Raw genomic sequence first — 15,283 nt, 5'->3', positions numbered from 1 at the left:
GGCTCCGCCGGAGTTTGCGAGCAGGAGCGGCGCAGGGACCTGTTGCATTTCCTTGCCCGGCTCCGTTTCGCGCGTGGCAGTGCCCGCTTAGCCTCGGGACGGAGCGCTCCAGCCGGGAGTTTCCGCTGCTGTCCTGGAATGGAGGGGGTGGGGGGCGTGAGCGGAGTTATGGGGGCGACTTTGGGGAGGTGGGGGGGATCGGGGGCGCCCTGGGTGCTTCTCTCCCGCCCCCCTCCGGCCCGCTTGTTCTGCAGTGGGTGCTGCTGGCAGACTGAGGGGGCAGGGAAATGAATGGGGGGGGTGACTGAGGCTGTGTGGGCCCTGATTTGTGGGGGTGGAATCTGCGTGTGTGGCAATTGTGGAGGCCTCGGGCTATGTGCGTTTCTCTCCCTTTTTTCCGCTCTCTACTTCCCACCCCCAACCGTCCCACTGCCGTGGGGTTGTGGGAGTTTTTGAAACCGGATTAGCTTCGGTTTCGGATAGACTGAATCCCGGTGGGTTTTCTTTGGGGGGCTGTGAGGTGGGGAGATGTTGGAGAGACGTTACTCAACGCCACGTTGCCGAAACCGGATTAGACATCCATAGCCGAATTGGGGGGGGGGGGATTTTTGCGTTCGCTTTGGAGAAAGGGGTGCACTTCGGATCTGGGGAAGTGGCCGGGGCGCTCTCCTCCCGTCCCATTGTCACCTTGGAAGCGATTAAAAGTGATAAAACGGTAAAAAGACAAACGAGGCATGTGATTTCCTTTTCCCTGGTTACTGTGTGTGTGTGTTATATATTCCCCCGCAAAAAAAAAAAAAAATCAAATCTGGAGAATATTGTTGGCAAGTGGAAACGGTTCACGGCGCATCGCCGTGTATGTAAATACGGAGGGAGGGGAGCCCGTAGAACGGAGAAAAAGTTACAAAGCGTTCCGAACTGGAAATTCTGCGTTCGAAAAAGGAACTTTTGTTTCCGACAAACAACGTGGTGTTAAGGTGGCCTGGCGGGGATGGTCAGTGGAAGCGCGGCGGTGTGGGGGGTGGCCTTGCAAGTTGTGCATTAGTTGGTTTGGGGGTGGGGGGATCTCATGCCTCCTTTATCACCCTCGAACTCCCCACCACCTCAAACATAAGTAAGCCAGGTACATGGCGGGCGGGGCCCTCTTACACCAGCTGGCAAATGCTACCTTAAATGTAGCTTCAGTTTTCTTGTAGCGGGTTGGGGGGGAGGTTAATCTCCAACCTCAAATTCTGGACTTTAACTTCTTTATAAGGAAGGGGGTGTCTCTGTAGAAGAATGCCCTCCCCTCCCCGCTTCTTGAAATAAAAACAAAAAAAGCCCAAGATTCAAAATCCGGCCTGAGTTGAATTCACTGGATTGGCGAGTGCGGGGGGAGGAATTGCTTGCCCACCTTTAAGCGGGGTACACTTAGATGTGTGTGGGAGTGTTGTCGGATCACTTTTACTAAGCTGGGCTCTTGCGGGGGGGGGGGTTGCCGTCTTAAAAATGGCCTTGCAGCGGTTTCCGTTTGAGGGCAAGTGGTTGGTGGACTTTGCTCCTTGAAAGGAGTTTGCGCGGGGGGGGGGGGGGAGGCGGATACGAAATAAAGCTGAGGTTGCATTAGGAGGCGGAGAAACAATTTGTTTGAAAGGGGCTTAAAAAAACCTTTTTGCATTGTGTGTATGTGGACAGACAGAAGTTCCTTTAAATTTTATTTTTATTTTTATTTGGCAGAGGCTCTGGGGAGGGGTCAGATTCTTTCCTCTGTTTTCTTCTCTCTCACCCCCCCTCTCCTTCCTCTCTCTCACTCTCTGGTTTTGTTCAGAGCTTCCACCCCATCCCCCCCTGGCGCCACCCTCCCCCCCTCCCTTCCGAGCCCGATTGTCTGTCTCCTGGAATCTTGTGTGTCTTTTTTTTTTTTTTTTTTTGAAGTGCTTCTGTTCGGACTTGTCTTTCCCTCACACCTCCTCTTTTGCAGTAATCGAGGCCACTGAAAACTCTTCTCTCTCCCCCCCCCTTCCCCTTAAACTCTGGGAAAGTTCTTTTCTTTGGGCGTCTGTTTAAAAAAAAGAAAAAAAAAGAAACCCTAATAATAATTCCTGGGCCTCGCCCAAGCCGCTAGGAAAATAAAATCTTGCAGCGTTAACCCCCATGTTGGAATCTTTCTCACACACAGAGCGAACGCAGATCCCAGATCTGAAAGCATTCAGATCCCAATTGCAAGGCGCTTAGTTTTTCCACCGTCTGAAAAACGCTTAAAAAAAAAAAAAACCCACCAACTTTGTTTTTGGCGCGGGAGGGGGGGGAGGAAAGAGGTGTCTGGCTTCGTCTTTATTGCCACCCCTCGCTGGCATGCTTCATGCAGACGGCCTCTGATGTGGCTTCTACTAGCTGAGAGCGGGCCCCCCTCCCTCCCCCCCCTCACCCCGCTTGCCTGCTGAAAGCCAGAGAATGGTAGATTTGTGCATGTGGCTTTAAGAAAGCTGTTAGTATTGGGGAGTGATGTAATATTAAGGGTCGTCCCCCCCCCTTCTGAAGCCGGGATTGAATTCCAGCCCTTTTAGCTTCTGGCTCCGGGGATTAGTCACAGGGGTGGTGTGGTTTGGAGTGTGTAAAAGGGGGGGGGTGTGATTTAAAGAGATATCAACTTAATTTCCAGTTTTCTTCTCTTCTCCCTCCCCCCTCCCACTTTTTCTTCTTCTTTGCTGTCTTCCAGGAAATCCCTGAGCAAATAACCATAGAGCCCCTTCTTCAAAACAGACCATAGTTCCTTGGAGGGGAGGGGAGGGAGGAGGGTCTCTGTGTGGCTAGCCTTGAGTTAGTCAACCAGACAAAAGGAGGTAAAGTGTTTTTAAGATGGAGTCCCCTTTCAGCTGAGCTTTGAAATAAAACACACACACACACACACATGCTAGAACTCTGGCAAGCAGGAGCAGTTTCAGCCCCCCCCCCATACACACACACACACTCTCTCTCTCTCTCTTAGGAAGCAGTGGAAAATAGGAAGGGGGGCGTGGAGGGCTTGGCTTGGCCAGAGGAGCCTTAAGCCAAGCCTGGGGTTGCGAACACTGTGTGCATTGTGTGTACGTTTTTCGTGCGCCTTGCTGCTCTCTCACTGTCAGGGAAAATACCCCTAATTGCCTTCAGTTCCCCCACCTGGGGCATGTGCGTGGGTCAAAGGTGTTCTCCCCCTGCCTGCCCTCTCTGGGACAGAGCTGTGGCTCCGGACAGCCCTCCTGCCACAGATGGGTTTGTGTGCCATGGCTGGTAGCCCTCACTCCCTGCCTTGGAGCCCTGCAGAGATGGGAAAACGGGGTGTGTTTCGTTTGATGGGAGAGATCTCTTGCCAGTGGGGCATCTGGGACCCATAAAAGACTGGGAGAGGTGGCTGGAAAGGGTTTGGCGGTGATGACAAACGCTCTCTCTCCCTGCTTGGTATGGCTTGGGTGGGTGGCAAGGACCTGCCACGAGCTCTGTGGTAGGGACGGCTGGTGTCTCGTCGTCTTCCCCCACCCCACCCAGCCAGCCAGTCCCCTGGCACAGGCCTGACTCTGGTTCGTGCCAGAGCTGGGGGCACTGCCAGCCAACAGACGGTGGTTTTTGCCGCCAACCTCCCCGTGGGTTGGCAAAGGAGGTGGCTGAGTTGGTGGAGACATGGTGGCAACAGCCATGGGCTCAGGGTGGGTGGCAGCAGAGGACTTGTTGAAACGGTCTTGTGCCTCTTCCACTTTGGAATAATGGCGGGGGGGGGGGAGGGGAGAAAACCCTCTTGCCTGTGGCGTGTTGTGGTAGGACTTGGAAGAAGGCAAGGATAATAGGGTGGGTGTGATCCTGGGTTCCTCGGTTTGGGTGCAAATGGGACTTTTGTGAATAAAGAAGGAAGTGTGTGTGTGTGTCTGCATAACTACTTCTTTATTTTAGTAGAGGAGATGGCAACCTAAACCCTTTCCCTGGAAGATTAAATCTCTGCAGCCTGATCATTGAGAGGGAGCTTCTGGGTGGGTGTAAAATGATAAGAGGATTGTGTCTTTGAGCAATGGGGCAATGCAACAAGCGCCATCCTCCTTTCTTCCCTCTTCTCTCTCTCCCGGCCATAGGAACAGAACAGGAATGTGCCTGGTGCGTTCCTGGGAGGGTGTTAGTTGGTGAGAATCTAAACAGCAGGACAGGGTCTGCAGGATAGGCAAGGCAACTGGAGGGGAGGGGGGTGTTGGAAGAGCTTGCCCTTTTAACCGGCTGTCAGCTCTGCCAGGCTCTTCCTCTTCCTCCCCTTCTCCTGCCATAGGATCTTCCAGTTGGCTTGCCCCCATAGCAGGCACCCCACACTTCGTTAAGAGGAGACCAAAGTTTTGCAAGAGGCCTTGCCTCTTTAGCTGACGGGACTCTATACCCCCTTCCCTCCAACTGCCCTGATCCAAAATGATTGTGCCAGCTTGGAGGTCAAGCCCGACTGCAGGATTGCCCTGCAGAGAAGAGAAGAGCGGGGTGGACCAGGAAGCCAAATTTCCTCTCCCCCCAGCCACCACCACTCACCTGAGGTCTGATGTACACAGGTGAGTTGGTTCCGGCATGCAATATCATTGGCACACGCACCATTCTTTGTGCATCATTTAGCACATCAGTGGGGCCCTGTAGGTGCATCTCGGATCCCAGCTTACATTGGATGGAGGTTTACAGTCCATTTGGAAGGCCACATGTTCCCTATCCCAGACTTTTTATTTTGGGGGCCGTGCAAATGTTCGCTAGCATCACTGAGGGCTAGCCTGCATCTCGCAGCATCAGGTGCATGAGCCTGCAATTGGGTACCACTATACACATACACAATTTTTGTCTTGACAACATGAACACTGCCATTTCTCTATTTCTTTTTTTAAAAGGGTGGAGGTATAGCCCTCTCCCACAGATAAGTCCTTCTGACACCCAGGCTATCCTGGTACATAAGCTTTCTGCTTCTTTTAATGTGTGGTGTCCATGTCTGGAAAAGCAATCCTATGCAAAGACGTTTCGGGGGAAGTTTTGCATTGCTGGGAGAAATGCCCTGATTGTCATAATCATGTGAAGGGCCCCCACCCGCATTAAACTCCACGACGGAGGGGAGGGGGTTGCTCCTCCGGCTCTGTTACACCCCGGGAGGACTCCGCTGGTGGGGGTGGCGGGGGGGGGGAGTGTATCTGGTAGCACCAGCCGGAGAACAGTAGCCCATTCAGCACACTGTGTTTAGTTCTCTGCAGGCGGCTGATGTCACGGCCTTCCCCCCCCCTCCTTTTTCCTCCACCGCCTTCCTAATTAGTGAGAACAGGACTGTGTGTGTGTAAGAGAGAGAGAGAGAGTTGGGGCTGACTCACATGCTGCAGCCGGGGGAGGCGAGGGGAGCAGGGCTGGCTTGTTTCTTCCCCGGCCCCCTCTTTTTCTCTCGCCCCCCCCCTTCCACCCTCTTCAAACTCACAGGAACTGGGAGATGGGATGTCGTCCACCCACTCCACTGCTGGTGGAAAACAATTGGGGGGCCTGGATGGGACGCGAAACCAGGAGTCAAGCGGGGCATATAGGGGAACCTAAGAAGTACCTGGATATGGCTCCCCCCCCTTCCACCAGCCCCAAACAGGTGCTACTGAGCTTGATGCTTACAATGCACTCCTTTTGTGAAGAAGAGGGAGCAACTTGCTCCAAACTTTCTCCTCTCCCCCCCCAAAAAAACGTGGCTGATATTGGGGAGAAGGGACCCCGCTGCTTTTCGAACCAAGAGTCCTGCATGGGCACCTGCTGTATCCGGGCTGCTTTTGTGCCGGGCATTGGGGCGGGGGGTTGTTGTGCCTCCCCATGCCGCCAGTGCGTAGTTGTGGGGTGCCTGTGGCTTTCTCTCCTTGGGGTGCTGCCCAGTTCACGCTGTGCCTTTTCTCCCTTCCTCCCCGTTTATTTTTAGCCTCTTGTCTCCCTTGCTGTTGCCTGTTGCTTGGAGACTGGTACTTTGTGGGGGGGGGAGCGGGGTGGTTTCTGTTTGTAAAAGGCCCTTGTGGTGCCAGGGAGCAAGGCAGCGAGGAAGATGCTCAGCTGAAATTGTGGTTCGGGGGGGGCACTGCACAACTCTGCTTCCCCATCCCTGCCTGGACCGCACTTTAGTCCTGCCCTTTTGCCTGTTGGGGAATTCATGGGTGCCAGGGTTGTTGGGACACACATGCAACACGGAATAGCTTTGGAGCGCCCCCCCCCCACAAGGCATGCATCTATGGGACCCACCTCTAGCCCTCCCGCCCCCCTCCTCTCCAGATGACATCACCACCCTAATGGCTTGGTCTGTGCGCCGAGATGCCCTTGAGCCGGCGCCCGCCCGCGTCCCCAGCCTCCATTACAGGGCCCTGAATTATTGATGGGCTCAGAGCGCCTGGGGTTTGGGAAATGGGAAACCACAGTGCCCCCCTCCTCCCCCCCCCGGCAAAGCTCAGACACCCCCCTCCCCCAAGGCATTGGGCATAGGCTCAGCAATTTCAAGCCAAGGAGATCATGATGGGTTTGGCGAAGGGGGGGCGGAGAGAAAAGCGAAAAAGGTTGTGGGGTGGCGGTCTCCCTAAAACCACCATATACTCGTTGCTGCGTGAGGGAGTTCAACTGCTTTCTCTGTATGGATTTTGTGTGCCAGGCATGCCCTCCTGACCCGTACACGAGAGTGGCATTGCCCTTGGAGCTGAGGCTGCTGGACCCAGGACCTGGGAAACCTGGATTCAAATCCCCCCACCCAGTCTGTTCGCTGTAACTCGGCCTGAGCTCCCTCGCAGGGCTGTTGGGAGGGTTTACATACAACCCTGTGAGCCTTGATCACGAAAGGAAAGATGGGGTGTAAATCAGTTTTAAACGAAACGGTGGGTTCGCGTGGCACTGAGTTTGTGAAGCGCGCAGAGGTCGGAGCGTGTCCAAACTGGAAGGGCCCCCAGGATCCTTTAGGGAGAGCTCCCCCCCCCAAAAAAAAATCGCTTTAACTTGTGGGTCGGGCCTAGTGGGAGGCCCCATTCCCTGCAGGGCCAGCATGGAAACAGCCCTATTGTTTTCCCTTCCGACTTCCTGTTTATGAGAGGGCAGCTAAAATTTGGTGAGGTGGGTGGAAACAGGCGTGTTATCTCCCCCCCCCAATCCCAGGATGTGTCGGAAACAAGTCTGTGGGGTGTTTGGGGACCCCCGCCTGCGTCCCACCCTCCTCAAAAAAAGTTTTGACCCTTGGTGCTGCCAACGCAGGTCTACCACGCACGGGGTAGTCTTAGGCCTTGGGTGTGCTTCTGACGTCCTCTTGTGTTTTCCAGGCCCCCCCCCCCAGCGCTGCAGCCCCACAGCCACCCCCCTCCCCAGGAATGCTCTGGGGCTGGGCTAGGCTGCTGCCTCGTGGCTGGAAAAAAGGGCCCCTTGTCTGGGAGCTGCTGACCTCAGCCACTAACCACCCCCCCCCTTGCCCAGTGAGAACATGGCACAAAGAGCCTTCCTCCCCCCCTTTAAACATGTTGATGCTTCCCCCTCTCTCTCTGTGCCATAATGGGGCTGATTCTTCCCAGAGTTGCTGAGCTGCACCCCTTAGGTCTCTTCCCCCCCCCCCTTTGCTCAGTGTGTGTTTTGCTCTCGGGGTGGAGATTGTTGTACAGGTATGGGTCCCCGGGGCAGGACTCTGTAAGTTTGCTGATGGAGGCCACCAGCTCTGGCTTCTTCTTCGCCCCCCCCCTCCCTCCCTCCCAGGTAGAGGGAGGCTTAACATCAAGAGGCAAGCCTGGGCTGTTCCTCCCTCCCACCCACGCTTAGAGGAGGATCTGGTTGGGACCCAGTCTGGAAGTTGCAAGGCGGCTTGGCCGCCCTCCCAGCCTCCTGGCTGCACAAGAGGAGAGGCGGCGGCGGCAGCAGCAGCCGCCGGTTTCCTGTTTTTCCCCTCCCTGTGTGTGCGCTGGGGGGGGTAGCAGGGAGGGGAGAAAAATCCATGCGCCTCGTAGTTTCATCCTGCGGGGAGATGGGCCGGCGGAGTCCTGAACTTCCAGCCCTCCCTTGGCTGTAACCACTGTGCCCTACTGCCAGCACTTACCGATGGGATGCGGGAAGCGGATCAGAGTATGGGAAATGGGCAGTACCTTTGTTCCAAGTCTCCCCCTTCTTTTTCTTTTAGCAGGGAAATTATTTGCTTCTCTCTCTCCCCCCCTCCCCGCAACCTGGCTGCTGCCTCCTCCCCCCCCCCCCGAGCTGGCTAACTCTACTTTTCTGATTGCCAGGGTTCGCCTTCCCAGACTGGGCCTACAAGCCAGAGTCGAGCCCCGGCTCGCGCCAAATCCAGCTGTGGCATTTCATCCTGGAGCTTCTGCGCAAAGAGGAATACCATGATGTCATCGCCTGGCAGGGGGACTACGGCGAGTTTGTCATCAAGGACCCGGACGAGGTGGCTCGACTCTGGGGGGTGCGGAAGTGCAAGCCCCAGATGAACTACGACAAGCTGAGCAGGGCCCTGAGGTGAGTCTGGGGGGCGGGAGCTGGCAGAAAAGGGAAACCCCCAGAGTCCGCTTCCCTTGTCCCTGCCCTCCTGGGCTGTTCGAACCTGGCTGTGTTTTTCACGCCTGTGCAACTGCTGTGTAAACCCTGGGAACCAATATATGGAGTGGAAATATGTATCCTGAGACTGCAGCCTTTTTTATTTTCTAAACCTTGCATGGTGCTAGTCCTTAACGGCTCCAGAAACAGCTTGGCAGCACCTGGTTAAATCCAGAAACAGGGCTGAGTGAACAGAGGTGGAGACTCCAGAGTTCATTGTCTGCCTCCCACTTCGTTTGTGAACACTCTTCTCTGCTTAATCCTTTTCCCCTGTCTGACCACACACATAGATACACTGTTTTCTGAATCTTCAGAGCAGAATGAATTGTGGAAGCCGTCAAATGTTGCCTCCTTCATTCTGAGTTTATTTTTTGCTTTCGTTGGTACATAATACATAATGCTTAAGAAATCATAAAACTGTAGGGTTGGAAAAGGGACCATGAGGGTCATTTAGCCCAACTCCCTGCAGTGCAGGAATCTTTCATTCATCTTGGGGCACAAACGCACACAAGCTCCCAGTTCTCTGCTTTGTTTTGTTCTGCTCACCTTTGCAAAAGAGGCTCGGCTCAAAATTGTGTGGCACGCGTGTGAAACCGCACCAGCCCATTGTGCCCGGCCATAGTATTGCTTTTGGAACGGTGCCTCACAACGACCCTGTGAGGTAGACCTCTCTTGCTTCTCCCTGAGAGACAAGTCTTCCCATCACCCCAAATCCACAGGCTCAGGTTTGCGCTGGTTCTGTGTATCTAAATGGAAGACCTCTGTGGCTTTTTTTTTTTTTGCTGCGCCCCAATGCTTGTCACCCTCTGGCCGTTGACTGTGCTTGCTATGGCTGATGGGAATTGTAGTTCAGCAACATCTGGCGGGACAAAGGTTCCCCATGCCTGATAACAGTGATTTGCGTATAGTCCTGCCGGGAGGTTCCATCACTTTTGCAGAGGGATGGCTGCAGAGCAGAGGATGCTGGATTCAGTCTGATTCAGAAGCAGGTGATGAGGAAAGACCTCTGCTGGAGAACGGCTGCCGTTCAGAGCAGGTTGTGCTGGGCAAGATGGCCAAAGTCCAACATGGTACAAGGCAGCTCATAGAGCCAGAGCTGCAAGCTGGCATGATGGCCATTTTGGAGTCTGTACAGAGTTTGTAGCCAGAAAGGCACATTCACGCCATATACAGTGGTACCTCGGGTTACATACACTTCAGGTTACAGACTTTTCTAACCCAGAAATAGTACCTTGGGTTAAGAACTTTGCTTCAGGATGAGAACAGAAATTGTGCTCCGGCGGTGCAGCAGCAGTGGGAGGCCCCATTAGCTAAAGTAGTGCTTCAGATTAAGAACAGTTTCAGGTTAAGAACGGACCTCCAGAACAAATTAAGTACTTAACCCGAGGTACCACTGTGTTTAAAACTATGATACCACTTCCTGCAAAGAATTCTGGGAGGTGTAGTTTGTTAAGGATGCTGAGAGTGGCCAGGATACCCTCTGTTCCCCTCCCAGTACTATAATTCCCAGAGTTCCCTGTGTAGAGAGATTGACTGATAAACCATTATTGAATTGTAGCAGCATAGCTGTGTGTGTTTGTGCGCATGCACGTGTATGTGGTGGGGGAGGTTGATAAATCACTGTCTCCCCACCTCCGGTACCCACCTATGCAACGGGGAACATAACCTCACAGCAGGAAATAATATGCATGCTTGTGGGAGCCGACAACTCCAAAGAGACAAATAGAACAGAGGTTTCACTCTTGAATTGGCAGCAAGTAAGGGGCTTAAATCTGTTTCCGCCTCCTGTGAGATGGTGAAAATAAAGCTTTATGAATGTTCTCTAGCCATCACCTGGAGGAGATGGGTATCCCAGGCATCCAAGCAAGTGATAAATTTCTTGTGCCACCATGAGGTCTAGAAATTTGTCTGTTGTTAACAGGTTGTGCTTAATATGTGCCCAGGCTGCAAAAAACTCCAATCTGCTCTGAGTGTGGAGGAACCACAGAACCGCCCACCAAGTATTCAGAGCCTGAAGAGTTTCTGTAGTGGGTGTTCAACGGGGCTTGTGAGTCACTGACCTTCCTCTCCTCCTCCTGCGCCTTGTCCTCCTTCAGGTACTACTACAACAAGCGGATCCTACACAAGACCAAGGGCAAACGTTTCACCTACAAGTTCAACTTCAACAAGTTGGTCCTGGTCAACTATCCGTTCATTGACATGGGCATGGCAGGTGAGTTGGGGGGGGGCAAAGAAACCAAAAGTTTAAACCAGGTGTAGGGCCTTCCAGATGTTGTTGAGCTACAGCTCCCATCAGCCCCAACAATCGGGAGTCCATGGGCCAAGGATAATGTTGGGAGTTGTAGTTTGGCACCATCTGGAGGGCCCAAAGGTTCCTTGCACCTGACTCAAGCGAAGGTTTTCGTTAGAGGAATGTTTAGCCGGCAAATGCATGTCAACATGCAGAAGAGGTGAAAGTGATGGGTTGTTGGTTTTTTTTGCAAAGATTGGGGGTGCTGCCTTGGTGTACGAACAAAACACCCCTCCTCTATATGGTGGTGGCTACACATAGAAAGGCATAATGTAGAATCTAAATCTAGAATCCAAGTGCCTGCTCTTCCCTGTGCACAGGGCCAGGTGCAAAGTCACCGGTTACAGGAATGCATGCGTTCCGTACATGAGGTTGAGTCCCTTATGTTCCTACCCAAAAGGTTTTTGGGGCTGTGCTACAGCTGATAGAAATTGAAGCCTGAAACATCAGTGGATGTGCAGTGAAGAAGCCAGAATCAATTGCACAACTTTTGGGGGCTGCCACCAAGAAGACCCTCTCCTGGGCCACCACTATCACCCAAATTTCTGAGGGAGGTGGAAGATTGGCTGATTTAAAAGCCCAGGAGGGTGTGTAGGGAGGGAGGTCGTCTTTCAGGTACTGTACTGAGATAGCTCAGTTGGTTAGAGCGGCGTGCTGATGACTCCAAGGTTGCAGGTTCGATCCCTGTATGGGGCAGCTGAATTGCAGGGGGTTGGAATAGCAGATCAGCAGGGTCCTTTCCAACTCTATAATACTATCTAAGTCAATCAAGGCTTTATACACGAATGGTGGGCACCTTGAATTAGGCCTGGAAACGGGACAGCTAGCCGAGACTGGATAAGTACATGCTAGAATTTTATGTTGTCAACTGCACTGAGATCTATGGATGAAGGGTGGTATGCAAATTTAATTTAATAATAATAATAGAATTTTGGAGGGATGTGATAGAAGACAAAGAAAGTGGGGATAGGACTGGGTCAATTTTGGCTACTTCTTCCTTCCTCCTCCCGTATGTTGGATCTCCCTAACCTCTCTTCGTTTCCGCAGGCGGGGCTGTGCCCCAGAGCGCCCCTCCCGTGCCGTCCGGCGGCTCCCACTTCCGCTTCCCCCCCTCGACACCGTCCGACGTGCTGTCTCCCGCCGAAGACCTGCGCTCACCAGGCGTCTTCTCAGCCGTGGCGCGCCGCCTGGCGCGGGGCTCGGTCAGCGACTGCAGCGACGGCACCTCTGCCAACTCGGAGGTGGAGGAGTCCCTGGCTGAGGAGCAGCGTCGCGGCGGCGGCGAGCCCGGAAGCTTCCGGGGCCCCCCGATGCCTGGCCACGCCCGCTTGACCCACGACGGCCTCTTCCGGGTCTACCCGCGCCCACGGGTCCCCGAGCCCCTCAGCCCTTTTCCTGTGTCTCCCATGGCCGGGCCTGCGGGCCTCCTGCCCCCTCAGCTGTCCCCGGCCCTCCCCCTCACGCCCACGCACATGAACTACACCCCTTCGCCCACCCTCAGCCCCATGTACCCCGGCGGCTCCCACTTCTCCTTCAACCCAGAGGACATGAAGCGCTATCTCCAGGCCCACACTCAGAGTGTGTACAACTACCACCTCAGCCCCAGGGCCTTCCTCCACTACCCAAACATCGTCATCCCGCAGCCCCAGCGTCTTGAGAAGCCGCCCCTGCCGCCACCGCCGCCACCGCAGGCCGAAGAGCCGCCTTCCCCTTTCAAGTTCAAGCTGCAGCCGCCGCCGTTGGGGCGCCGCAACCGCGACAAGCAGCAGCCCCCCAGCCTGTCCCCGGGAGAGTCCAGCAGCGGCATGCCATCCTCCTCCTCCTCTTCTTCCTCCTCCTCTGCCTCTACATCTGGGGCGGAGCCGCCTCTGGTGCCCCAGATCAAGGTGGAGCCCATTTCTGAGGGCGAGTCGGAGGAGGACCTGACCGTCGAGGTGACCGACATCAGCGAAGACGACGAGGACGTCTTCAAGGCTCCTCTCGTGCCTCTGGAAAAGCTGGAAGAGGAGGAGGAGACCCCGGCGGCTGCAATGGCGGCCGCGCCCCCCGCCTCCCACGCCGGGGAGAGTGGCAAATGCATCCCCCTCAAGCTGCGCTTCAAGCGCCGCTGGAGCGAGGACCAGAGGCTGGAAGCGGGCGCGGGGGCCGAAGAAACGGATGACAAGAAGGTGAAGGGGGAAGACGACGCCAGCAGCCACGGGGATGGGGTGGGCGGCCGGCGGATCAGCACTGAGTTGCAGCGGGCCACGGCCGAGCTCACCCTGGAGAACCGGGATTCCTAGAGCTGGGATGCGCAGCCCCCCCCACGGCTCCCTTCCCAAGACAGACGGACAAAATGGGCAGGAGGGGGAAGAAGGGGGGGGCTGGTTTTGCTGCCTTAACTCAGAGATTATCTTTTTACCTTTTGTCAGTTTCCCTTCTCTCCACCCCTCCGCCCCCTGTTTATTCCGGAAACTCTGTAAATTTTATTATTATTTCTTATCTGGAAGCCAGACGAAAAGGAGAAAAGAAAAGGAGGAAAGAAAAAGAATTAGGGGGCGGGGCGAAAAAAAATATTGAACAGTTTTTACGTGTCTATATACATATATAAATATATATATATATAAACTCTTTGCGGGGAGGGGGGATTTCTAAAGAAATAATATGCTGGGACGACTTTTAAGGGTTCTCTTTATTCCTGTTCAACCCCCTTTCCCTTAAAATCCTTTACGGTTATATAGTCCAAGGCCTTTTTTTAAAAAAACAAAACCCCGCAGGAATAAGTAGGGTTTTTTATTTTTTAAAAGAACGAAAGCTTATAATTTTGGTTTTGCCTTCACAGGGGTTTTTAAGGGGCGGTCTTATTAAAAGAACCCACCTCCCCGATATTTTCCTTCTCTCCCCCCCCCCTTGCGATTGGCAAGTTTTAAGCACAATACACTTTTTAATCCTCTAGGGGATTGAGAAGAGAATTAGCCATATTTTTCACGCATCTCACTCCATTTTAATAGCTCCTGAGAAGTGGGGTGTGGGGTAATTAATATCCCCTTCTAACTCATATTATGTAGAAGTGATGTACCTTTAAAAAAATAAAATGCACCCCCTCAACCACGCTCTTCCCCTGCCCCACCAAAAAAACACAGAAGCCAACCTCATTTGCTACAGGTTCCTAGGGCAGAGAGTGTTGGACTGTTCTTGAGTCTCGCTCCAGAGCATCGTCTTAATCTCTTCCCCCAGCCCATCTCTCCTATGAATAGTAAGTTGGTATATTTGTGAAACTTTGGGATCCAGAATAATGACAGAAGAAGAGGGATTTCCCCACCCAGTCCTCCAAAGAAACGCCTTCATAATCCATTGCTTTATGTAACCAAAAATGAAATAGTGGGCTTGGTCACAGTGTGCCCCCCCCCTGCCTGTCCCACTGTGGTCTTGGGTGGGTGGGATTTCAAAGGGGTTTTTAAGTGCCTGTTGCAAGTGCTTTTTCCAAGAGAGTGGGCACTCCTATTTCTCTTTTTTCTCCCAACCCTACTTTTCCAATACTCTTTGTTCCACAAAACCCCCCACCCTTCCTCTCTCCACGCCTCTTCCCCCTCCCCCAAATTAAGGCACTGTTTCGCCACCTCGCTGAATAAATCCCTCCTCGAGAGGGGGGGCCAGAAGCTGCCCCACCTCCCCCCTTCTGTCAAAGAGGGAGATTTGGAGCCGGGGGTGACTGCAGGATGACAGTGCCTTGCAAAAAAACAAACAAAAAAAAACAAAGCAGGGATCTTTCCCCCAAAAACAAACACTTGTGTACCTCCTAATTGCGCCCCCAACCCAGGCAGGCATACCCGCCTTTGTTTTCAGCTACCCCACATTCAAGCAGGAAAGAGACTATTTCCATGTCCCAGCAGGAGAGAGAAATGTTGTCTGCTGTTGTTTTTTCTGCATCCAGACGAAAAAACAAAACCACCACTCAAAACGGGTTTTGGAAGAGTGCTGTTAGCCTGGAAGGCTAGTTCTTCGATCATGACCTGCTGTTTGTCGGGTGGACATAACGAGGCATCATGCTAAAGGTTTTTTTTTTTTAATACAGCCTTATTCAAATTCTTGTACATATCGAGGAAATGGGGGTGTCTCATTTTAAGAATGTAAAAACAAAACAACAAAAAAAAACCAATAAAAAAGGGTTTTGAGATTTCATAACTTTGTGCTCCCTTAGAAAAAGAAAACGGCTTCGTGAATCTTGGAAAGTTACTGTTTAATGCATTGCTCTTGATTTGAGTGCATTGCTATAATGTTTCCCCAAAAAGTGGTTCTGCATTGACTGCAAGTTCTCTACCAAGAACATCTGAATTCTGCCACATGAAGCTTAATAGTGGAAGCTTATTTCTCCACCTCTAGCTTCTAAGAGAGTGGGGATTATTGCCCATGGATTTACAAGCAGAGTTTGGTAGACCTATTCGAGATGATAAAAGCTGAGATTCTTGAAAAGGTAAAATT

At 53.1% G+C, this 15,283-nt stretch overlaps 1 protein-coding gene across 6 annotated transcripts in view; it reads left to right on the top strand.

Annotated features, from left to right (window-relative positions):
* ERF (ETS2 repressor factor) overlaps positions 1–14,986 on the top strand; it is a 42,643-nt gene extending 27,657 nt beyond the window's left edge. For 3 of the 6 annotated variants that reach the window (XM_082232685.1, XM_082232687.1, XM_082232686.1), the window contains 3 exons: positions 8,220–8,454; positions 10,629–10,744; positions 11,870–14,986. In XM_082232685.1, the coding sequence (XP_082088811.1) occupies positions 8,220–8,454; positions 10,629–10,744; positions 11,870–13,104 (1,586 nt within the window). In that variant the 3' untranslated portion in view covers positions 13,105–14,986. Of the gene's footprint in view, positions 1–2,374; positions 4,536–7,800; positions 8,062–8,219; positions 8,455–10,628; positions 10,745–11,869 lie in introns of those variants that run through there. The other 3 variants (XR_014221975.1, XM_082232689.1, XM_082232688.1) reach the window with 3 other exon arrangements.
* Positions 14,987–15,283: the final 297 nt, after the last annotated feature.

The sequence above is a fragment of the Podarcis vaucheri genome (assembly GCF_965113315.1).
Source record: "Podarcis vaucheri genome assembly, chromosome: 7".
Classification (NCBI taxonomy): domain Eukaryota; kingdom Metazoa; phylum Chordata; class Lepidosauria; order Squamata; family Lacertidae; genus Podarcis; species Podarcis vaucheri.
Note: the sequence above shows the minus strand (reverse complement) of the source record. Positions and strands in the feature narration are given on the sequence as shown.